General features: G+C 31.4%; 1 protein-coding gene across 2 annotated transcripts; it reads left to right on the top strand.

The window, feature by feature from the left end:
* The first annotated feature begins 3,901 nt into the window (after nt 1-3,901).
* Nucleotides 3,902-22,073, top strand: LOC110282007 (uncharacterized). 2 transcript variants are annotated; one of them, XM_043039676.3, is made up of 7 exons: nt 3,902-4,164; nt 6,940-7,312; nt 10,211-10,360; nt 12,557-12,606; nt 15,931-16,045; nt 18,596-18,739; nt 20,877-22,073. In XM_043039676.3, exons 1-7 carry the CDS (start codon nt 4,113-4,115, stop codon nt 20,923-20,925), a joined length of 933 nt encoding a protein of 310 aa, XP_042895610.2. In that variant the 5' UTR covers nt 3,902-4,112; the 3' UTR covers nt 20,926-22,073. The 2 variants fall into 2 exon arrangements, with proteins under 2 accessions (XP_042895610.2, XP_042895611.2); XM_043039677.3 differs by having other exon boundaries at nt 3,941-4,164; nt 15,937-16,045.
* The last annotated feature ends 4,379 nt before the right edge of the window (nt 22,074-26,452 follow it).

The following is a 26,452-nucleotide window of genomic DNA, read 5'->3' as shown; positions in this document are numbered from 1 at the left end:
AAATGATAAATTTATTTCCATGCAAATAACAATAATATTTATCTAAAGCATTAATAATAGCTAAACATTCCAATTCAGTAATAGAATAATTTCTTTCATGTTGAGATAAACATCTGGAGTGAAAAGCTATTGGATGCATTGAGCCATCGGGATGTTTTTGTTTTAAAACAGCAGCAATTGCTTCTTTTGAGGCATCAACAAACAAATGACATGGATAATTAGGATTATACAAAGTTAAAACAGGTTTAGAAATTAAAGACGATTTTAATTGATTAAATGAGGTATTGCATTCTACTGTCCAATTCCATTTAACATTTTTCTTAAGAAGATTATTAAGTGGCAATCTAAGTTCTGCATAATTCTTAATAAATTTATGGTATACATTAATACTACCAAGAAATCGTTGTAACTCTTTAACATTTTTTGGAGGTTTTAACTGTCTAATAGTTTCAATATTAGCATTTGCAGGTGAATATTGACCTTGTTCTATTTCATATCCTAAAAATTTTATTTTAGTTTTAGCAAATTGACATTTTGAAAATTTAAGTTTTAAATTTTCAGTTTCACATATTTTAAAAATTTTCTCTAAATGATCTAAATGTTCTAAATAGTTATCAGAATATATGATAATATCATCAAAATAGTTTAAAGCAAAATCAACTTTATGTTTCTGTAAAATTTGACGAATAGCTCTTTGAAAAATAGCGGGTGAATTTTTCCAACCAAACGGTAAACGTAAAAATTCATAAAGGCCAAAATTGGTTGTAAATGCTAATTTTTCAGTATCATTTGGATCTATTGTTAAATTCCAGTAACCACATTTTAAATCTATAGTTGAAAAATATTTAGCATTAGACAATTTATCAATTAAATCATCAATTCTAGGTACAGGTTCAGAGTCAGTTTTGGTTATCTGATTAAGTTTTCTAAAATCTACACACAATCTGGTTTTATTACCTTCATCTTTTTTGTAAACAAGAGTAACTGGGGAAGAGTATGGACTATAGGAGGGTTTAATTATGTTAGCTTGTAATAAATTATCTATTTGATTTTTAATTTCTGCATTATCTTTAACAGATGCTCGATATGGACGCAATGATATGGGCAGTTCAGAAGTTAACTTTACTTTAACAGGTTGAAGATTTAAGTTGCCAATATCAAAATTATTTTTGGAAAATACATGATCATAACTAGATAAAAGATAATTTAACTTTACCCTATCCTCTTCAGAAGTTACAGGTATTTTATCCTGAAATTCTGAGGGTGGGTTGAGCCTATGCTCCTGAATATTTAAACTATTGACATTTCTTTCATCATAAAAATTATTAGTTTCTATATTTCTAGTATTAACACAATCATTTACATTACAATTCACATTTTTAAGAACAATTTTTTGTTTATTGTTGTAAAACAAATTAGTATGATATTTATTTTTAGCGCTATAATAATTATTAGACTGAGAAAATTTATCATATGTAACATCTTTAAATTTTTGAAAAACTCTAAAATTTTCAAAATCAATATGTAACTTAAATAATGAAATTTCATTAAGACCAAGTATTGCATAATTAAGAGGGGTGTCTATAAAGGCGCATGTTATTACTTTTGTAATGTTTCCTATTTTAACACTTACCTTTTGGAGGTTTCCTTTGATATTTCCTTGAAATTGCGAAATTAAAATCCTAGTAGAGTTCGAATGTTTTTTTGATTGTCGTATAAAATGTTTTGGAATTATAGTGATGTTGGATCCTGTGTCCAATATAGTTAGTAAGTTCTTATTGTTTACTCGCGATGTCACACATAAATAGTCATTTGATGGTCAGCTGTTGTTATTGCTGTGCTGCGGAGGCTGGGAATCATGCTGAGGTACACCATAGCGATTAAGAGAATTCACAAACCTTGGCTGCTGCATTCTGTACTGATTTTGGGGAATCCACTGCCTTGGCTGCTCCATTCTGTACCGATACTGGGGAGTAGGTCTATTCTTCAATTTCTATGCATTCATTAATGTAGAAGGTAAATAAGTCTTTTTTCAGGTATTCAGATATGTTATTTATTTTCCAGTTTTCTTCCAAATGTAGAATTTCAAATTTTTTATTGAAATACTTGATCCAGTTGGGGAAATTATTTTTATCCTCACACGGAGAAATATTAACGCGTGCTGGAGCGTCCACCTGTTTTTCTTCAGAATCAGACATTATTCGTTTAATTTTTCTGTTTCTTAATTCCAAAGTCATCAAAATAAAGTTCTAATCGGTGATTAAAGTGAGAAGAAGACAAAACAAAGAGAGAAATAACAGTCCTCGTTCTTCTTATTCACACCCACGCATTCGAATTTCTAATCCAAGGTTACGAATCATTTAAGAAGCGAAAGTCGATTATCAAAAGATGTATTCCATTGTTAAATTAAATATCATTTTCAGTTTTCAATAATAATTTTTCGCGACAGAAAACTATCCTGCCGACTTATCTGTTACGCTTTGAAAGCCTAAACATTGTAAGTTCGTAGTGTGGCCGGTGCTTCTTGAAAAAGATACAGGAAAATGCAGGAATCATAATAAAATTTTATTAAAGTAAGGGCCAGAGCCCCAGAATGACAACCTTACATGCTGGTGGATAGGTAGAGAATAGCACATTTGACCTTGGAAAGAGGGTTTTTATATATTTCTGGACAATATATTTAAATGTTAATAGGTCTCAGTAGCGTGGGACTGATCAATTTCCCAAGCTGCTAAAGCCACATCATCACATTTTTTGAGATAATTAGATCAATATTATTACTTTCTTGTGGGAAAGGTTTTTAAACGTTTGTGCGTTAGATAAATGCTCTATTTAAGGATTATATTTAATATATAATTGTTTTAACATTACATAATATATATATATATATATATATATATATATATATATATATATATATATATATATATATATATATATATATATATATATATATATATATATATATATATATATATATATATATATATATATATATATATATATATATATATATATATATATATATATATATATATATATATATATATATATATATATATATATATATATATATATATATATATATATATATATATTATTCCCGTGTTTGCTTTTGTTTAAATATTACTTTTCGATTCCCCCTTTGAAAGAAAAATTTGCATAACTCTTTTCTGTTTGAAAAAAAGACTTTTTTTGGAGTTTTTGTTTCGATATAAGAAAAAATTCGTTTTAAAATATAAAATAATCACGGAGCTAAAATGTCAAGATCGTTAAACATGAAGAAATAGATTTTAAAAGGAAATAAACACAAGCTTTAACTATGGAGAAAAATCTTTTCATCTTTTATACTGAAACATATTCTCATTTTGATTGGAACTTATCGATTATTATAGGAGCCATGATACACGTCATAATTTTGGAGCAACATCTGATTCTGATTTTCACAGATCACTAACTACCGATAATGGTATATCAAAGAAGACAATATCGTCATAAAGGACAATAACACACATGGAGCACGAAAATATTGCTATAAAATATCGCTCGTGAAAGTTAGATCGCAAAATTCAGCATTATTCGATACCAAAAGAAAAAAAAATCAGGGAGATATTATTGCGAATATTTTAGATAGCGATAATTATTGAATAAAATATTATTGTGAATGTTGATACATTTTATTAGGGTAAAGAAAACATTGACAAATGCAAAAATAATATAAGTTAATTAAAATGAAAATAATATCGCTGTATATTATTAAATAGTGATGTTTCTGACAATGTTTTAGGATATTAACATTTTCACAAGACCCATGTTTGTGTTGGCGACAACTCGGAAAAGCAGTCGCCAACACGTAATCATTATACAAATAAGTATTTTATTATTTTTTTAAAATTTAGGATTAAAATGAGAGTCTGCTGCTCTAGAGACCAAAGATGTCTGATTCCTTCAATAAAAGAACAAACAAACTAGACAGACTTTTGATCTGGGTGAGGAATTATGAATGAAACAAGAGCCTTATACGGGTGTTAGAGCATGCGACCAACAACCGTCCTCTGTCGCTGTTTTGTAGCACTCAATTGTGACACTGAACTTATCCTCTACTCAGAACAATGCAACACACATTCTTCATCATCTGCTTTTGTCTCGTCTTCTCAGCAACTGGTGAGTGATTCATATTCTCTCTCCCTCCCCCCCCCCTCTGTAAAAATTCATAATTAAAAAAATATATATAATGATAAAAAGTATTTTGATATAGATGGCCCTTCGTTATAGAGCACCTTCTTTATGTTTTCCGAAAAAAAGCAAATATTATCATTAGGGGGCGTTCAAATATTACGTAAGCATTTTTTTTGTCGATTTCGAACTCCCTCTTTTGTCAACAAAAATAAACAAATCATAAATTGATTTTTGCGTTTGTGTTCGAAAGTCGCAAACGCCTTGTTTGTTTGCTTTAACTTTGAGTTTAACACTAAAAATCTAATTTTAGGATAAAATTTAAATACAGTGTAACTTGGTATGAAACAAAATTTATTTTTCTATTCATTTTATAGAATTTAAAGTAGAAATTTTTTTGTGATTTACTTTTATGTTTAAAACTAATGGTCTCTGAAACAAATTGAAGAATTTCTTTTGCCCAACCTTTTCTTTTCTATAAAAAGAGGTGGGTCTACTACTCTTCATCCAAGTGACGAATTTTTGTTTTATGAAGAAAAAAAATTCTTTTTTTTCTTCAGTGCTTTTAATTTTAAATAACTTTTGTTTAAGCTGTGAACAGTGGCGTAGTTTCGTGAACGAAACCCTCCTCCGAAATTGAACATTACTTGATTAATGAACTATTGTACTGTAAATAGTATGTGATGGATATAAAAATGTTTTTATTATTCACTTTTTGTAACGTTCAGAACGTAATTGTATGAATGTGACGTACTGTTTACATGATTGATCATAGAGATTCCATAAATTTGGAACACAAGGGAATCAATGAAATCTAAATATCATAGAATTAAATAGTAATATAACATAGAATTATAGGGACTTTAAAATCAAACCTAAAAAGAATTATATTTTAATTGTAGATAAGCCTTTCTAACAGACAAGAACATTAAATAATCTCTTTCACCTAATAAACGAAGCACTTCGCACGTTATATTATATTTAATTAGTTAGAATTGTAATCTTTATTTATAAAATGAATTCAGTAAAATATCTTTATGAAGCCGAATTCCCATTCAATTTAATAAATAATTGGAGATTTTAATACATCTTCATCCGATCTTATGATTACTTCCTACGGAGTCAACCCTAACGAAGAAGTCTGGATGTTATGGATCACACGACATGAAAGGAATAATAACTATATGCTGCATGTGAAAAAAGTGCGCACTTGTCTTTTGAAAATGAATCTGCAAAAGTCCCTTGGAATTTCTGCTGTAAATAAAGCTTTTGGGGCATATGATATAAATAAAGGTTCCAACAAATGTGAATACACTTCTGATGTAATATTTTTGCTACAAGAAGCCCAACTGTATCTTGTACAATGATCAATTACAGTATTTAAATGTTTTTTAGGAGAAGTATAGTAGTTAAAATCACCGGCAGAGTCCAATCATATTAACTCAAAGGGTTCTTTGCTGGGTAGTGTTGACTGTAACCTGGGACTAATATAGGGGATATATAGGCCTTTTTATGACTGAAACAAACCATATTTTTTTAAGTGTAAGATCTTTTTCAACTGACAGGTTTCACACTGTTTGACATAATTACTCATGTCCTTAATAATATTCGACCAATAATAGTATGGATAAATAATACTTAACATTTTCTTTACGCCTGGATGACCAAATTCATCATGAACCTTTGAAATTAATTCTTCTCTTAAGGAGAAAGGGACTACAATTTTAATTAAACCTTTTTTACTTACTGTTAAAGCATCATTAATTTTTTTAAAGTTATTGTTATTTAGATTATCAATCATTTAATGTTCAATAAATTTTTATTTTTGAATTAAATGAGTAGAATAGCAATTATGATGAGAGATTTTTTTTCTTTCTGGAAAGCATACCTGCCTCATGATTAGTACTTCCTTTCTTATATTTTATCTCATATTCATACATTGATAAATTCAAAGACCATCTAAATAACCTACCTGTCAGATGTTTCCTCAATTAAACTGGGTCTGCATGGTCTGTATGCACGGTGAAAGGTATTCCATGAAGATAATGTAGATCCAGAGCATCTACTATTACTAAACATTCCAACTCAGTAATTGAGTAATTTTTCTCATAAGTTCTTAATTGTCTCGAATGGAATGAAATGGGATGTTGAGTTCCATCCGGGTGCTCTTGTTTAAGGACTGCACCTATAGCTTCACCTATAGCTTCACCTGAAGCGTCTACATACAAATGACATTTTCTCTATGGGTTGAAAAGACATAAAACTGGTTTGGAAGTTAACGCATTTTTAAACTCTTCAAATAATTTTTGACAGTCTTCGGTCCTTACAAATATAGCATATTTTATAAGTAATTTATTTAACGACAAATAATTTTGAATAAAACGGTGATAAACATTTATACTGCCTACTGCCTAAAAACTTCTGTAATGACTTGACATTATGAGGGGGAAGAAGTTTTTTATTAGTCTCTATATTTGAATCATTAGGTAAACATTTACATTCTGAAATCTCATAACAAAAAAACTTATTACTTGTTTTACAAAAATCACACTTAGAACCTTTCAATTTAATATTTTTTAACCTACAAGTTTCGAAAATTTTTCTAAATGATAGTTAAATGTTCTCGGATTCTGTGCCCTACAGTAAGTGCTGCTTTGACTTATTCACAATGCTTGAAAAAAATACATTATGGATTTCTTTTTACGGAACACATGGTAAATTTTCTTTTTATAAATGTCAATATTTTGAATTTAATAATTTTAGGTCAAATAGATTCGGATTTTATAGAACAAAATTACAATTTCGAAGCAAAGGAAGAAAATGACGAAGTGTTGTTACCACCTCCTCTGGATGATGATAATCATCGAAGGTTCTTAGACGGTCTTGTCATTGAAGCAGGTCGGCACCTTCTTTTTCCAGAACTTTATTCCGAAGAAGAACAGAATTCACCAAGGAACACCAAAGGGATAAAATATTTCGAAAAGAAAGGTCAACCAGAATTCGAAGAGTCCTACCTGAATCGGCCACCCCGAGTGAATAACTGTCCGAGTAATGAATGCACTCATTATAAGCCTGTCTGTGGAACGGACGGTAAAGTTTATGCGAGCGAATGTCACTTGGTGAAAGAAAACTGCGGGTGAGTGCAGTTAACGTACATTTAGAATAACTTTTGATCTTGTGTTCAGATTTTCTAAATCAATCTTAACTTTATTGCGAGATAATCTCTTTCCCCTACTATAAAATATAGAGAAAAGTGAATTCAGGGAAACCTTAACTGATCTATAAAATATAGATAAAAGTGAGTTCAGGTAAACCTTAACTAATCTATAAAATATAGAGAAAAGTGAGTTCAGGTAAACCTTAACTAATCTATAAAATATAGAGAAAAGTGAGTTCAGGTAAACCTTAACTAATCAATAAAATAAAGAGAAAATAAAAGTTCAGGCTAACCTTAACCAATCAATAAAATTTAAAATGCTGCAATGTTTTTTTTTTTTGTGAAAAATTAAAATGAAAGCAAATTAAGGCAGGATTAGTCTGGATTAAGCAGTAGGAAAGTAGTCCTAAAATAATTTGCTAGTTGAGAACATATTTTCTGCACTTGAAACTTCATGGTTTACTCCAGGTTTCTGTCCCAGTCAAGACACCGTTCTTGAATATTTTAGATTTTATTTTGCAGTTTAACTAGTGCTGAAATTGTTTTCTTAGATTTGACTGTTACTTCTATATCGTCTGCAAATATACCCTTTATATTTCTTCTTGATCAGTTGGAAAATCATGAGTGTAGATGATACACAGAATTGGTGTTATGGCACCCCAGCGAAAACAGATTTGAAAGTGGAGTATGAATAATTAATTCGAATATTAAATGTTCTTATAAATGTTGATGTGCTGGAATTTTGATGAGAAAAATTACGACATTTATAGTTTGATCAATTAGGTATAAAAACATTTTGTTGGAAGAGATTGGTACCCGGGCTCAGAAGAGTCTCCCAAAGATTTTCACTATTTGACAAATATTGTCTGACCATTTGGCATGCTTATATAATTTCATATTTTTACGTTTACTTATTAATTTTTTAAAAGGAACACAAATGAAATTATTTACACGTTTACTTGACTTTTTTAAACAGCTACGAAGAAAAGTATGCTTAAGTATAATTTAAGGTAGCCGTTTCGCAATTTTGTCTTAAAGAAATTTAATTTCCTCCTTGCCATTTTTAAGCACTCATCTTCGTTCTCTTTTCCGTATACGTATGATTCCGTAGAGAAATACAAATTAGAGCTTTTTGTATCATCCATCAAGGAAATATGCGAACACAGTATTTTACAAATTGTGAACACGTTATGAATCTATAGTTGAAACAGCTGTTAGTTTAATTCGTTAGGATAGCAAAATTCCCCCCAAAAAATATTCAATACCTTATAGTACTAAGCTGAACTACTATTCTCCTACTGCTGTTGAATTTCTTTACCATTACCAATACATGCGCGAACCACACGATTTCCTGAATTATTGTTGCTAAAGGTTGAAGACCTCTAGATTAATACGCTTATTTGTAGATTTTTATACTACACCAATCATACTTAATCTCTAAACTGCCATCATAAATTTCTTTAGCACCACATTATTGATTGTCAGATAGTTTATACATATGGGTAAATTTATTAAGTATAATGGTGAGCAAGAACAGTCTAAATCAAGTTTATGAAACACTGAATAAAATATCAAAGTATAAATTTTCATAACATTTAAAATATAAAAATAAAATCTTCCGGAAAAACTAAGAAAAGTTGACAACAATTTTATTCATAACTTATAGCTTCATCACTAAGAAAATTTTTTAGAGTCGCTTTTGATGGCCCTATATTATAATATGTAAGAATAATTTTATTTTATTTTATAAGCGTCGTTGAACAGCCAACCCAATTTTAGGGTTTACGACTACTAATGTTCAACTTCGTCGCCTTGTAATTTTGAACCCAATCTGGTTAACAAAGGAGTTCCTGAATCAAGTATTGCGAGAATTATGCCCTCGTGGAAGACGTTTTGATGGAACTGACCCACATTTGCGTTACATGAAGATGAAAACCACGGAAACTTCCCATGGTTAGCCCGGCGGCAAGGGGGCTCTAACCCATGATCAATCTACCACAAAGGATATTTTTACGTCAGCAATGTGATCAGTGCAAGTCGGATGCGGAATTCGAATCGATCAGCCACTGTTGGGATTCGAACCCGGGACACCTCATTGGAAGGTAAACTCTCTATCCTCTGAGCCATCACGGCTCCCACGTAATGATTAAGTTTATTGTTTAAATAAGTAAAGAGAAGAAAGCACGTAATTCCCCGTTCAATTGATAAATTTTGTTTGAAAGCACGAAATTAAGATGCGCATTTAGAGCAGTATCCATTTCGTAATTATACATTTTGAGCTGTGTCCAGATTCAAAAACTCACCGACAATATAACGAAATTGCATGCATTTGGTGTCACATAGGCAGTGCAATGTGTTGTGTTAAAGTTCCCACTAAAAAATTCACCAATTGTGTAATAATTGAAAAGCTTAGTGGCGAAGTTTCTTAAGAAGGGAAACTTAAAAGAGAAACGAGAGAAATCTTATATTAGTCTAATTCAACAACACAATATAGATTTATTTGGGTGAATCAATAAATTACTTTGACTTATAAATTGACTTATTGATAGTCTTTGAGTGCTTTTGTAATGGAAGAACGTTTTAATTGCAACAAACAGTTGACGAGTAATCTCAAAAGAGGAAAAAATTCCGACATCTTAAAATCCCGAGGATGCGTACGCTACGACGTGAACAGTTATTGATAACAAGTGAGGGTTAGGGATTCATATATTTCTCCTATTGAATTTTGCGAATCACCAATAAAAGAAAGGCATTCTTATTATCTGTGCGTAAAACCCAATGAACACATATTCGAGGAAACACTACTTTAAACCCAATTAAGCTATCAATGCAATGCGAGGTCTGTACTAATAAATAGTTTGTATTGTCCATTTATAGGAAGAACAATGTGAGCAGTGGACACTGGTTGAAATGTATGGGGACTCATTATTTGTGTCCCTCCCGATGCCTGGACCTTAACGAACCAGTGTGTGGATCAGACTTGAGGATATACCACAATATCTGCTTGATGAGGAAAAGAAACTGTGGGTTTGTTTATGTTTTATATCTTTCTTACGTCATCATATTTTTCCCCGGAGAGAGTTGAAGAACGATGAAATACCTATTTTTGTTTATGTATTAGAGGAAAGAAATTTTCGTATCTTGGTTAAGAAAACAGTTACTATGGGAAAATAGTTCAATTGCTTGTTGAGAGATGGCGTTCTTAGCAAAAGAGAAAACCATATTAAAATGGTCGCAATAATAATAAGTAAAGCCGACTTCTTCCAATTTTGTTCGTTCAAATTTTATAAGTAGTCAGACGGTGTCATTATTCTATGGTAATTACCCTGAGCTTATATGAAGTTTTCGAAAATATCAAAATAAATTTTTTTTTGTAGGATTTTGCGTTATAACAATTGCCGAAACTTATTTACCAATTCGGTACAGGATCCTAAACAGAAATCTTCGCCATAATATCTGATATGACATGTGATTTACATTTTTGACATTAATTCACATTGATTATTTTGATTTGATTTTTTATACATATCATTAAATATATACTCAATTACAGAAAACCATCCAATTAATTGACAAAACAGTCTGATAGAAATTTGTTAATAAAAACGAGAAATAAAACTTTCTGCACTAATAAAATTTATATAAAAATACAAACGCATTTTCGTCTTTATTAATAAACAAACAAAATACAGCGATATTTTTTTATAAAGCGATGGAAAGAGAAATAAAAAATAAAAATATGCAGAAGTTGTCTTTGTTTTGTGTTTATAACTGCATTCGCTGTCAGAATACATTACATTTGCGTAATAATTCTTATCTTCTTTCTCTACCTCTCTTTATATTTTATTTCTCAGTATGTATGAAAGTGATTAGAGCTTAAAAAAGCCATAGAAAGTTTTCTAGTCTAATGTCATGTGCAATATTAAATTATTAAATTGAAATAGAAATGTATTGTGTATTATGCAGGATGTTACGCAATTAAAGTGCTAATGTAAACTTTTAAAAATTCTTGTCGACGAAGTAGGCGAAACAGAAATTACTAATTAATATTTAAATAAAGGAAAAAATATCTCTCGAATTACTATTGAGGAAGGTGGGAAGAAAACAAATAAGCCAGTTTGATTTCATGACTTTATTTTATTTTGTAATCGTCATTAAAAATCTGATTCATGTTTGGGTTTACTGTTATCAATGTTCTATTTTGTAGCCTTGTCATTTTGAACCAAACGTACAACAAAGGAAACTCCAGGATTAAGAAATGGCAACAGTTGAAATGGCAACGAAAACCTACCACGGTTTGCCCGACAGAAACGGGATTTTGACCTAAGAATCGCCTACTTCTGATTTAGAAAATATTCACATCAGCACTGTGGTTGATGTGAGTTGAGAACAGATTTCGTATCGAACGGCCATAGCTGGGATATGAACGATGGTCACCACATTAAAAGGCGAGCTTTGCTCCGGCAATCAAACACGGTTGATATTTCCAGTTCCACCTTCCTCACTAGTGATTTCGATAACGCTTTTGATCTCGTCTCGTCATAAGCTTACGCTATTACATAGGCAGAATAGAATGATTTCTATTATAGTATTAATTTAGCCAAAGCAAAATATATCAATAAAATAGAGTGAGAGGCACAAAAAAGAATCGAAATGAAAATAAAACATAACAAGAAAAAATTACAAAATAAAAATTCAAGAAAAATGCAGAATAAAACACAAAATGTAACATATAAAGCGAGTAGCGAAGTCAAAAGTCCTTTAACTTTCTGACATTTTGCAAAAATGATTAAAAAATATGTTCGTAACTAGTTTGCAAGATTACAAAATATAAAAAAAACGTAAATAGAGTTTAGTGGGATACATTTTATGTCGTGTTCCTACAGAACCATATTACATTTGTGAATTACCTTGCATGGCCCCGAAATTGGATTTGCACACGGTAATTATTTTAAACTCTCTAATTCAAAGTTTATAATTAATAAAAGGTTGAATTTTAACTATGACATTTTAATTTTGATGATTTTTTTTTGAGAAATTATTTACATTTATTGAAAAAATTCTCTAGTAAATATTGGAAGATTTTCAGTCATAGATTTGCCCGAATTTGATTTGCACGTGGTAAAAATATTTAGATATCTTTAATTTTATCTATCTTTTTTGTATAAATAATTATCATAATCGTTGGACTAAAGCTAAATATTTTATTTTCTGTCCTCACAGGAAATTGTTACAAAAGCTCCCCCTTACTGTTTGTTATGAAAGATTCAGTCGTAAGTAATAACTTTTATATATTTCATATTTACTGTTTCTTTTCTCCAAATAAATAGGGTGTTAAAAAAGCATGAAAATGGTCAAATATTTGGAGAAATATGCTTTTGAACAAACTTCTTAATGTGCACGTTTGAAATATTTTAAAAGATAAATTAAATAATCTAAAATTTGAGACTTCAAACTCACCCCTTGGTTGATGGGGTGGGAAGAAAATCTTCAGTAAGAACCCTTTATGTATTTCATGTTTGGATTCTCCGGAAAAACATATGCTTCAATTTGACTGTCAAATCTACTTACAGATGGAGCTGTCATCGGGACATAATAATTAGTTGAAATAATTTAAATTTGAGATATCTTGACAAAATACAGTCAGACCGAAAAAATAGCCGTCGTTCATATTTTGAAAATACTAACTAATAATACATAACTAGATCCTCACATGACCCCTTTAATTTGTTGTGATCCGAGGGTTGGCGCTGAGACGTAGGTTCGAATCTGTGAACTAAAACGTCTTAGCTTACACCGCTGCTTTAGAGCTTGTTCGTAAGTTCGATCTTGGTGCCTTACAGTGTGTCCCATCTGTATCTAAATACATATTTACAAGAAGTAACTCACTTCCTGTTTCACCTGAACAGGAAAAAATACATCGAAAAAGAGGAGATAGAATCTCCCATCGAAATGGAGTCACTCCTGATTACAGCTAGTGTATCGGTCATGTTTATATGCGACTTGAAGTATATGATGTTGCATGTCATTTACCAAACCCTAAGGCATATTAGCAACCCCATTATCTCAGGCAAATGATGTCAGCCCTCTATTTTACCTCAAACTGAAACGGCTTCTTTTTTGTATATACAGCCTTACTGAGAATAGGCCTTTACATTTTCATTAGGCTTGAGATCATGAGAAATGGCAGGTCAATTTCGAAATGCACTCAATTATTCAGAAACCACTAATTTGAAGATTTTACAGCGTAAATGCAGCGTATTCTCCTGCTGGAAAATCTGACTTGAGTCCACATTACTCGCTTCAATTGCCAATAAATGAGCATCTAGCATTTTTTGGTAATCTCTATCCTTCGTGAGGTCAAGGAGAAAAGGCTATGTGAAATTTACCATTATAGCCGAAGCCCATCTATCACCATTTATAAGCCTCCACATTGCTGGCCATTTTCTGAAGATTTTTCTCCTTTTTTCCCATCTTCTGTGTCGTTTTACATTTGCGACAAAAAGTTTGCGATAGAAAAAGAACTAGTTATAGCTCACGTTTAAAGCTATCCAAATAAAAGAATTGAATAACCATGGAAAACAAAATGAAAGAATGGAAAATAAAAGAATTAAGATGAACCTGACAGTGTTGTGTGCTTTTATAATGATATGCAGAACGAGGATTATCTCTATTATACAGCATCTCTCTCTTGCTGTATAATAGAGAATCTCTATTATACAGCAAGGTGGAGGTTCATTAATTGTGTGGGAAGGCTTCACATACGGTTAAAACATAACGTAGCCTCTCCTTCAGGCTGTATAGAGATTGCTGATAATCAGAAAGCACTAGAAATCCGTCCATTGCAGAGAAAATTGGTAACTCAAGTTGGATTTTCCAGCAGGATGAATTTACATGGTTTACCCTTTTATATGACCAATACTCTAAAAAAACGCGAAGGCTTTCCTCAATGAGACTGTATACACCAAAAAGGAGCAGTTTTAATTTGTGGCTGAAATTTCAGGTTGTCATCATTGAAACCTGGGATAATATTGATGCTAATGGCCTCCAGGATTCATTACTTTCGTTACTTGTAACGAAAGTAAAAGTAAAAAGTACGTAATTTTACTTGTAATTAGTTACTTTTGAAAATTTTGTACTTATACTTTTTTTTCGTTACATTTTCCAGAAAAAAATACAAGTATTTGAAACGAGAATGTCGAGAAAAATCATTGCTTTTTTCGAATTTTTTAATAACATTTTTTCGATTTTGTTTTGTTTTGCTTTTTAATTTTGTTTTGAATTTTAATTTTTTAGGAGAAAAATTATAAACTAATAATTTGTAGTATTTTTTTTTTCATTGCTCACCCTTTTTACATCGGTTACCCTTTTCTAAGGAAAACAGTTCACTGCCATATAATATGATAGGAGTCATATAAATATTTATTATTGCCTTGAAATTTAATTGTCTAGATTTTATTCAGCTTTTTAACACGTGATAGTATTTATTAATCCTGAATAATCTGCTGATTTCAAGTGTAATATTCTTATCCTTAAAAATGACAGTACAGAGGTATATAAATCGTACAAATTAATGGACATATGCAGTTTGTCATAAAAGTTAAATAAATATCTATTCCTTGAAAACCAACATCTTCAAATCCACACAAATTTCGCATTTCTTTAAATTTCCTTTGATTATTGACAATTTTGTTGCATTTCGAAATTGTAAAAAAAATTATTTCGAAAAACTATAATCAAAGCTCACAGAAAATTTACTTTTTTTACTTGTAAAATTTGTAGGGGATATAATTTTCTAAAACAATTTTTTTTGAATAAAAAAAAATCTCTGGATTTTTTTTATTTTGATAATAGGTCACAATCTAGTTTGTCTCAATACTCGATCCAGAAGTTCCCTTGTCTTCTGGGTTGGGTTCAAATTTATAAGGTTACGGAGTTGAACATTCATGGTCGTAAATTCAGGAATGGTTCGCCTGTTGTATAATGAAATAAAAAGGCTAGTAAGCATATATTTATTACTGTACGAATTTTGCTTTTTGTTCTGCATAAAATTATTTTATTTACTTATTTATTTTTAAATAAAAGAAAATATTCATGTGACGGTTGTTATTCAGGAGGTACAAAACGCTTGAATTTGAACAACTTAAATATTATTGCAAGTTATTTCAAGTAAGTTAAAATAATGGTCTTTTAAAATATCTTAATAATTTTGAAACATAAAATTTACTTAAGTAAATTTGATAACACAGTTGCATATCATTAAGATTTCCAAAAACACTCAACGATATGAAAAATTAATTGAAAAGATGGATGTATCTAAAAGAGTACGACTTTTTGCTCTCTTGAGAATTTATTCTCACCAAGTTTAAAAATTGGTTGCAAAGTGTGTCAACAGATGGCTCAAAAACTCTGCAAAACATTCATTTCTAAATAACTAACATTTGCAGCAAAACGAGAGTCTGAGACCATAACCCACGAACACCCGGACATATATTTCAGCTGAAACAATCTAATAGGCAGGGCCAGGCATTGTTTTAAAAAACTTCCATTCTGGAGCACCATCTGTTGGTGAGATATGTAATTAATTTTGTTTCCAGAGACAGAAGAAGGCAAAGAGTGTCCAGACGAGTGTATCCCAATTGCCAAACCAGCTTGTGGAAGTGATGGTCTGATTTATTTCAATGAATGCTTCCTCAGGATGAGGACATGCAAGTAAGTTAAATTCAAAAGCTCGGGTCACAATGTATATTTTATTTTTTACTTATTTTTATTTTTTACCCATTGAAAGCCAGCATAACATGAAGATATACGTAGAATCTAAAATAAACGCGAGCATGCGCAGTTGCTTCAATCTTACTTACGGAAGCTAACGTAAAAGTTTGAAATCTCCTTATTTAATGGATTTGTAATTCGCATATTTTAAAGAGTTTTAAAATCAGTTTAGGAAATCAATGGGTTTGTTGTGTTGTTTCTAAAACCACTTGTTGATATCAGCAGGCTTGCTTGGTGAAACGAAGCGAATTTAAGGCAGAAAGGTTTTGTTTTTCAGTTGCGCCATTTATGACCAAGAATACAGCTTCAACCACACACACACATCATAGCCTGTTTATAGGGTGGATCCAATCATGCATGCATCCATTCGTCCACAGATCGTAATTTTGACCTGAACCAGAGAACGACCAATCTCCAATTCAGTACCCCCACAGGTATTAATTTGTTATGGGAACATAAAGGACTTCGTGGCCCTGCAGACTAAACATGCACCAGCCACCATTTACTACACGGAGTCTTCGGCCGGCGGGGATCGAACTCAGAACAACTTGAACATGTGCCCAACGCCCTACCAACTAGGATATCTCAAATTATCAATGGGTCTTGTAGAATGCAATAATAATTATAAAAACCTAGTCTGAAATTAGAAACTTGTCGAGCTAAATCTTTCCCTAATTTCCGGGTGCAAAAACTTTTATTTTACGGATTGTCTTAAAATTATGTTTTGCTGCTCTCAACGGAAATTATGTTTTCAGGCATTGAAAAGCGTGTTTCAGTGAAATGTTACAAATTAAGAGTAATTAGGGATGTATCTTGATGACTTAAAATCATATATCTGATTTACTCAGGAACATCATAAAGAAATAGATCATAAGTGTATATTCATTTTAATAATGTTGTTGTTGTCGAATGGCATTAAGACGCAAGCGGTGCGCTTCTTACTTTCATGGTCAAGATTTCAACTTCTGCCACATACATACGCCATAACTCGTTTATAGGGTGGGCTCTTTCATACAGCCATTCATTCACAGATTGTAATTTTGACCTGTGCCAGGGAACGATCAATCTCTAATTCAGTACCACCATAGGTATTGATTTGTCATGGGAACATGGAGGACCTAGTGATCCGAAATATTTATTGTGTACCAGTCACCATTTACTACACGGAGAATCTTTGACTGGCGTTGATCGTACTCACAACCTCTTGAGCCTGGGCCCTACGCCCTATCAATTAGGCGCTATCTCAGCTCCCTCGTTTTAGTAATAAATGTACTACAAAAACAAAAAGAACATAGGCCGAAGAATGTGTTCGAAATTTCTTCCACAGCTTTGGCTCATTGAATTCCGGAATAATCTGGGCTAATCTCGAATATCTATTGAGCTTACGCACAACACCATTTCAGGAACGCATCTCTCATTGCTATGAAGATGCACCCTCTTAGAAACGCTTAACTGAGACCCCGTATATAGCGCTACAACACAGCCAATATGTTAAGAAATATTCTCAGAATATTTTTTAGAAACTCATAATTCTGTGCAAGCCAAATTGAAAGAATTAGGGACTTTTAACATCGCCTTTTTTAAAATTTATTTTGGGTCAATTAAGAATGTTACATAACCATTAACTTAAGGGGTTCATAAAAGAAATTGTTTATTTCATATTTTCATGCTACCTTAACTGTTTAGCGATCCAAAGATTTACTCCTGTCCAAAAGTTTGAAGCCTGCTGTGGAAACAAGAGTATTACTGTTCCTAATTGGGAAAAGTTGCAAAATTGACTAAACTCTCTCAACGTAAACGAATGCGAAATGATTAAACCCACACTCTTATTCGAATCCATTAACTTTGGAAACCTCAGTGACCACCAGCCCGCAAACATGAACGAATTCTCCTGATAGCCAAACAGTACTTAGCTGTGTTTATAGAGTCTGATTATTTGTAACTTGATATTTTAAGAACTCTTCCTAATTTTTTGCAATATTTGAAACCTGCTCACCGGGAAAGAATAGACGTCATATTGCCCATATAATACTAAGTATAAATCATATCGATTTTGATCCCTGCTTCAAATATATCTTGTGAGAATCTCTACAAGGCCTCTCAATAATCTCAAAACCACCATAAATTTCATGAAGACAAAAAAAAAGTAGTTAACAGAAAAGCAGTGTGAACATGTTAGTTAAAACCGTGGAGAATATTTTCTTTTATAAAAGGGGATTAATGTGATATTACTTATAACTCACCAAAATTACCCAGATTATACTGGCTTTGTAAATAAAATAAGCGCCTTAAAGTTACGTGATCTCCCCTCCCTGTTACCATTGTTTCGTCAAATCATGTTTTTTTTCCTAGAGCAGTTAGTTTCGGTGAGAAGTTAGAATGCTGCAATGGAGAAAAAAGCAAGCCATAACTGTGGTAACGGTAGGGGGGAATAGCGTAAAACTTTAAGATTTAAAAAAGATTATAAATGGTTCTATGAAAATGTTGCAGGCAAGGAATCGTACAAGTGCCAATGGATAATTGTCTCTTCATACCCAAATGCCCACAAGTCTGTCTTCCATTTTATGATCCTGTTTGTGGCTCGGACGGTAATCTTTACACCAATTATTGCAGAATGCTTCAAACCAATTGCGGGTAAGTTCTTCTCTTTGTGCATCCACATACAGGGAGAAATCTATAATGGCCACTCTTAACATTTATTTCAAAATTCTTTGTCAAAAAGTTGAAAATGAAACAGAGTATACTTATTTGGCGTCGCAAGTTAATAGTTAAAGCAAGAAAAAGGGGAAGATCTAAATCTGTAGAATTACCAATGATGAAGGCGTGACTGAAAACATCAAGACCTGTTTGATTGCTCGGAGAAACAGAGGGAGGATTAGCATAAACAACTCCAAGTTTCATCATATAATTAAACTGATGATTTTTTTTCACCTCATCTTTCAAACTTTGACAGCGTTTTTGTTACTTCGTCGCGTAAATTAGGAATTTGCGACTCCCAATGTGTACACTTTTTGATGCCATTTGTTATAAGAATTTTTAAAAAAATATTATAAGGGAGGTTATTATAGATAAGCATGTACAGATTTTGATGCCATTTGTTATAAAGATTTAAAAAAAATATATTATGAGGGAGGTTATTATAGATAACCATGTATAGATTTTGAAGCCATTTGTTATAAGGATTTTGAAAAAATATTATAAGGGAGGTTATTATAGATAACCATTTATAGATTTAGATGCTATTTGTTACAAGAATTTGAAGAAAAAAAATATTATAAGGGAGGTCATTATAAATAACCATATATTATAAGGAAAGTCATTATAGCTAACCATGCATTAATAATTTTGGGCTAAATATTACGTATTTAGTATAGTTGATATATCTATTCTAATATATTAAAAAAGCGCTACCGCCACTACTTTCGTCGTTCATCTTTATGCTACATTTTGTTTTAGTGTGCAAAAACTATAAAACTTAAAAACTCGAATTTACGATGATATGCAAAATATGGACAGGAAGTACGATGAAATAAAAAAAATTTATATTCTCAATTATATAGATCGAGAATAACTTTTTGACAACTTTTCGAGGGAAGTGTTAAACTTTTAATAAAAAATAAAATGCGGACCGCTTTACAAAACGCTGAAAGACAACTACTAGAGTTAAAATCTGATGAGCTGAAAGAGCCATTTCTGTTTAGGAACTCGTGTTTTCGTTCGAACTTTTAGTTTGTTCGAAAGTTTCTACAGTTTTGAGTGCTTCTGTGAATTTATTCTCACCTTTTTTGCTTTACGTTACATTTTGTTTTGCTGCTCAAAACTTATAAAACTTAAAAACTTGAAGTAATATATTTGTGAAGAAAAATGCAAAAGGAATTCGGTGGGAAAAACATTAAGATTCAACAATTAAGCTGAGAATTTTAAACTGTTAAATTTGTTATTATAAAATACGAGGCGGGCTGATCTATTGCCCATTGAAATGCAGAAACATAATTATTATAAAAAATGTTGAAAGGGCCATTTTCCTTTATAAACTTAACGTGTATATTTTTTAAATCCAAATTCCTTTTAAAGTAATTGCAATTTTAAGTGCTTCAGTATAAAAAAAAGTCTATTTTCTTCTTAGTCAAGTCTAGTGAAAAACGCAGCTTTGAAAGTTTTATTTATTTATTTTTTTTTTTTTTTAGTTTTACTTTATCTTTTTCACTCTCGACTCAGGTATGAAATATGAATAAGTTCGTTTAGAATTAGTGATACGAAATTTGTTATACAAAAATACGAAACGCAAAACGTTTCAAGCAAGATAAAAATCAGTATGGTTGTGAAATTTGAGGAGGAAAATTAATTTACCGAATAAATAATGTTAATGAGCATTAAATAAAATAGAACAAGCGTCTTTTCTTAAATGCAAATTTCCACTTATATGTTTTCTCCGTTGAATTAAACACATTGTGCTGATAAAAACTTGAATATCATTATTCTAAATATTTTCAGCTCTTCTATTTAACTATTCGGTCAAATCCGGGAGAATGGTGATCTGAACCTTTTGTAAGGTTGTAACCTTTCTTGTATTATTGGTACATTCGCAATTAATATTTCCTTCCGTTTACGATCGACATGAAGTGTTCATTCTTGTCAATCGTTCGGTTTTTCATAATAAAATAAATTTAAAAGAAACTGCTCCAAATGAGGAAGAAGTTTACCTTTCTTGAAAGTGATATATGATAAATATGTTAACTTTTAATCTTTTCCTCCATTTTTCTATTTTCAGGAAACAAGTAAAAAAGATGCCGTCAAGCTTTTGTCAAGGAAGTACTTAAAAAAAGGAGCGTTTCTCTTGGATGGTTGACTGCACTATGATTTATTTAATACATATTCTACATTTTTTTTTTGAAAAAAAATATAATAGTCTGTACATAAATATATATATTTATTTAATGAAAATGAGGATTGTATGTCGCATGATATTGAGATAATGTTTATAACTCATTTTGGTAGAATAACCCTTCATTAAATTGCGAGGGTGGGGGGAATGAAAGCTTTTAAACTTGAGGGTTATTTGAACGAAAGTGGTGAAAATTTAGTATTCTTAAAAGTATCTACTACTCAATAGATGCATTTAAGTATTTTTTAACGGTTAATTTGCCATTTTTTTCCATTTTAGAATCGTGCTTTTTTCCAAAATAATATTGTTATTATGGTTTCCAAGTCAAACCCTTTGCTGTTGTGTATGTCTTCGACTACCAAAGTCCTTTCTTTCACCATTTTAATTGAATTTCCGTTTCCATTTACTACAGCGAAGATTTGTACTTAAAGTATTAAAAAACTGTTCATTTTAGAGGACACTATGCTTCATAATTTTTCATAACAAATTATAAGAAATTCTTCATAACAAGTTCGATGTCATGTAAAACTAATAGTAGTCGAAGTAGCATGTTCAGGTGAACTTAGAATAAATTATAAAGTTTCGAATGCTGAAAAAGTATTTTCAAAATATCCAACTAATTATTGTTCTCTGGGGAAGTAATCGAACAATATTTTGTTTGCATTTTGAAAACATATTTTCGGCAGTTGAAATTTCATGCCCCACATAAAGCTCGCATAAAGCTTTAACGAAAAAGATAACATTCCGAAAAATATTTGATAAAATATGTTTATACAAATAAAATATCGTGTTTTCCTTTCATTTTCTTGCATATAATGTTTGTCTAACAAAGATTAATGCTGACCAATGTAACAATTTTGCATGAACTAAATTCAGTCTCAAAGGGCTTAATATTACCTTTGTAGAAACTAACTTATTTATACATTTGTGATTGCTATTTTTATTATGAATACTATTTTTTTTCGTTTTCTTAACAATACTATAAGTTAATAATTTAAAAATCTATCTCATCATTCTGTGTTCATATTAATGTAATTTATAAACTTAAAAATCATTTATTAATAAAAATTACTTTTGTACTGGACTTCTTTTTTCCAGAAATCAATTTATACCACAATGCAAGTAGAAATAAAATAACATTTTTTAGAAAAACACTCAAACGAAATATATTATTCGAAATTATTTTCACGATGTAATTAATTCTTTTCTAAAAATAAATAAAGGGAAGATGAATTTACGAATGAATTAGGATTCTGCCTTTCGTTAACATCACCATGAAATTTTCAAAAAAAATCGAATGTTTATTTTTACATAATTGTACAGTATAGAGCTTCAAATATCTTCCAAATTGTGTTACCTCTAATCTCTAAAGAATTATTGTATGAAAAACGTTCTAGTGTAGCCGTTTCCAAAAGGTGTTCTTAGGATAACTAGGGTTCCATAAAAGGTTCGCATGGTCTCCAAAAACAGCTATAATTTTTGAAACATGTTATATTTATATAAAATCAAAACAATCCTTTACGGTCATTTTTAGGAAATTATTGAAGGAAAGTGCTTACGAAAAAAATAGTGTTATATCAAAAAAAGATTTTTTTTCTGTCAATATATTGAATAAATTATGAAAAAGTTTAGCATTTATAAAAATATTTCTATCAATATTTCCCTTAAATATTTTCAATTCAATGAGAATAACAAATTCAGCGTTCATAATTCATTTTCCTTTCAAGAGAAACCTTGATTCAGCTTTTTTTTTTATCTTATCATTTTCATTATATGTAAAAGACTAGGAAAAAAATCAGAGCTAGACTAACTGCATGTCCCTCTAGACCTGTGAATTCAACTGTCAAAAATGAAATCCAGTTTTAAGAAAATGAGTGATAAAACAATGAAAAAAAATTAACATTAATATTTTAAAAATCATTTTATTTTATTTTATTAACGTTGTTTAAAAGCCGACCCAATGCTGGGTTTACGACTACTGATGTTCAACACCGTTGCTTTAGAATTTTGAACCCAATACAGATGACAAAGGACTCCTGGATCAAATGTTGGGTGAAATTTTGCTTCCGTGTAGGACTTTCTTTTTAATGGAACTAACCCGCATTTACGTTACATGAAGGGGAAATCCACGAAAACCTCCCACGGTTAGTCTGACGGGAAGGAACTCTAGCCCATGATCATCTACGAAGGAGGAAAATTTTTAGTCTGCACTGAGGTCGATACGAGCCAGGAGCGGAATTCGAATCGACCGATGGGATTCGATTCTTGGTTTCAAAATCATTCGTGGGGCTGAGTTCACGTCGCTGACACCACTTCGCCGACACGATCACTTCAACTTGCACACAGTTAGGAACACCAACAAATCCAGCAATTTCATTCAACGTATGAACATGGGCACGGCCAAACACAATTGCTTCTCGTTGCCACTCTATCACAGTCTTACACTTAGCCATATTTACACACAATTTCCGCTTCAAACAAAAATATCTCACTGATAACTACTTGCTTTTGATCACGTTGAAGCAGTTGATCACGCCACTTGGCCACCGCGTCATTTAACGAAACGTAACGATTCATTGGTGCTTGCGCACTAGGGTGACTAATTTTTTGTCTGGTGAGCTTATTTGTAGTAGTCGTGACATATTTGTCACGAGAAACACCCCGTCGAATTTGTTGTTAAAAATGTTCCGAATTTTCCAAATTTAATATTTTAAGCTTAACTATTCTCTAAAAAAAATTTTTTTTCTTTAATTTTATTTCAGTTTTTGAGGCAGCATTTTTTGAGTTAAAAAGAAACATTAATTTTTTCCTCATACGAAAATTGAAATCTTCAACAACAGACACTATGAAGTTTTCATCAGGGAAATAGAAACTTTTTTGGACCAATAAAACTTCAATCAAAAACGTTTCCTAACTAACTGAAAACAAGATATTCTAAATATTTTTCGATTTAGTGAGCGGATTTCAAACTCTGTAGGCCAGGGGTCCCCAACCTTTTTGTACCAAAGAGCAAATACCAGAATATCGGTCGAATTGCGGGCACCATTTATTTTTTCAAGATAAATTTATAGTTGGTAGACATAGGAAATAATACACACTATGGGGAGAGTAGTTACAGACCATGTCAACCGTCATCTATGAAAAGGTACCCCGACATAGAGTCGAGTTAACATGTCTTATATACTAGTGAATTGTAGTTGTAATTTTGTAGTGGTAGATACGCTACAGTACTCCCCCACCAGAATTATAGCTATGATAGAATTCGATGAATGGATGCCACTAGTTGATTCATTGCTGTTTTGTGCGAAGCCGGGAGAGCTGTATTAAGATCACCGTATTTTTTTTAGTGCTGAATGTGAGAGGTGTATTAACTTCACGGTCGTAGTCGCTCCTCTGTTGCCGTTAGCAGTCGAGTAATCACAAGTATGCAAGCCGATGTTGTGTGTGATCGAGATGAGACTGAGTAGCAACTGCGTGAGGAGGTGGATAATGATGCAGCCACAAGTAGCAAGTCAACTGTTCAATGTGGACCATCCAACGAAGTAGGCGTTACTGCCGATGTAGGCGTATCCAGATCAAAGTGGGCGTTTTTTTTTTTGCCAAGGTAGGCGTGTTCAGATCACGTCTGAAGGTCACCAATGTGGGGGGTGGAGTTACAGACCATGTCAACCGTCATCTATGAAAAGGTACCCCGACATAGAGTCGAGTTAACATGTCTTATATACTAGTGAATTGTAGTTGTAATTTTGTAGTGGTAGATACGCTACACACACTGCATATAATGCACAAAAAATTTAATTTTAAAAATTAATTTAACATATGAATATAATTAGTATTAATATCCTTGAGTAAATTAAATTATTACGAAATTGCTTGCAAAACATACAAAGTATGTTCATATATGCAATTCGCGAGTGGTCAGCTATAATTTGCTTTGTGCTTATATCTGTGGGGATGGCGATTTCTATTTTGGTTGTGTTTATCATCCATATTGAAAAAGCAAAAAATATTGCTTAACATTTCATGGGAAAATGGAAAATTGAAGTATTTTATAGTTGAGCTCAAGCAACGGGCGCACCTAAACCGATCGAAGGGCGCCATGGTGCCCGCGGGCATAGGGTTGGGGACCCCGCGATAGATGAATAATGAAATTACCCGAAAGCATGAAATAAAAGTTCCATATATCGAGTACGACGATAAATCCGCTATTACAACAAATTTCCTAGTTACCGTCGAAATCCTAATAATAAGGATACAATAATTAGATGTTTATAAGGAGTTAAAAATTGCTAACCTTTCGCTATTACGACAAATTCGTTGCTGGGAAATACTTTTCTATCATTTAAGTCAGCAATATTTTAAGAAAAAAGATTCAAGTAGAAGACATTTTTATTTATTTCTGGTATAAATAATACAGAAAATCGAACATCGTTTCTTTCTTACAATTTTATCCCATTATTTTAATACGGCAATCCCTATACGATTTATAGGTAAGTTATTTTCTTCCCAACACAAGAAAAACTTCATTGCTATTTTTAAAATTCCTAGCGTGTCATTGAAAAGAATGCACCTTTTGTTAAGCACATTTCTATTATACACTTTATTACTTATTAAAATAAACAAAGACTGTTTTCAATGAGATCAAAAAGTTTATTTTATTTTTTTCTTACAAAACTTGTTACGATTTATAAACTTGTTGTTCAAACATATCTGTTCGAGAAATTTATGTCTAATAAAGTACAAAGCTACGTTATTCAATCGACAATCTGTGGGAGAAAAAAAACAGTCTACTGTAGATAAGTATTTTAAATCAAAATGGACCACCCTGAATAACTTTTGATTTAATGGTCAGATTTTCACGTTCTGTGACTCAATTATACTTAATATGCTAATTAATTAGTGCTGACGATATTTTAAGTTACGAAATCAGACAGAAAAGCGTACATTCTCTGAACAAACTTTCTTTGTACAAACATACGGTTTTTTCGATGTATTCGGATTTCTGACCTCCAAAGTAAAGGGCCGCAATCTGAGAAATAGGGTCCCCAAAGTTTGGTCAGAAGTAGTGGTCAAAAGTTTGGACCTTTTAATGTTAATTTCATTTTTTGGGTATTTCGCTTTTTATCGAGAACTTTTCATCCGAATTGAAAATTTTTTGTACACAATTATAAAATTCGTTTATCCAAAAATAGTTCCAAGTAGTATAGTTATTATAAATTTTAGTACAAATTTATTATTTTTTTATTATTTTATTTATAACAGTAGAAAATTTTTTGAATTGTAAGGTATGCAATTTTTTTCATGATTTTAAAGTATGTTATTTTACATGATTGCCTTAAAAAATCAGTGTAGGGAATTACTTGCAAGTGGGAATCGAAAAGTGGCCCACACATTCCTGCAGGATTATTATATCAATCAAACCGGTTTTTGTTAATAATAGTCACGTCTATTGATAGACATGG

The sequence above is a fragment of the Parasteatoda tepidariorum genome, chromosome 8, assembly GCF_982258835.1.
Source record: "Parasteatoda tepidariorum strain Cologne lab strain chromosome 8, Ptep-v5.0, whole genome shotgun sequence".
NCBI classification, from domain to species: Eukaryota; Metazoa; Arthropoda; class Arachnida; order Araneae; family Theridiidae; genus Parasteatoda; species Parasteatoda tepidariorum.
This window is presented reverse-complemented; position numbering and strand designations above follow the sequence as displayed.

Bases quoted from the DNA above. Each gene is read 5' to 3' on its own strand.
- LOC110282007 (XM_043039676.3), top strand. From the start codon at position 4,113: ATGCAACACACATTCTTCATCATCTGCTTTTGTCTCGTCTTCTCAGCA. The intron at 10,361-12,556 runs GTTTGTTTATGT...CTGTCCTCACAG, and splicing joins ATGAGGAAAAGAAACTGTGG to GAAATTGTTACAAAAGCTCC. The intron at 16,046-18,595 runs GTAAGTTAAATT...AAAATGTTGCAG, and splicing joins CTCAGGATGAGGACATGCAA to GCAAGGAATCGTACAAGTGC.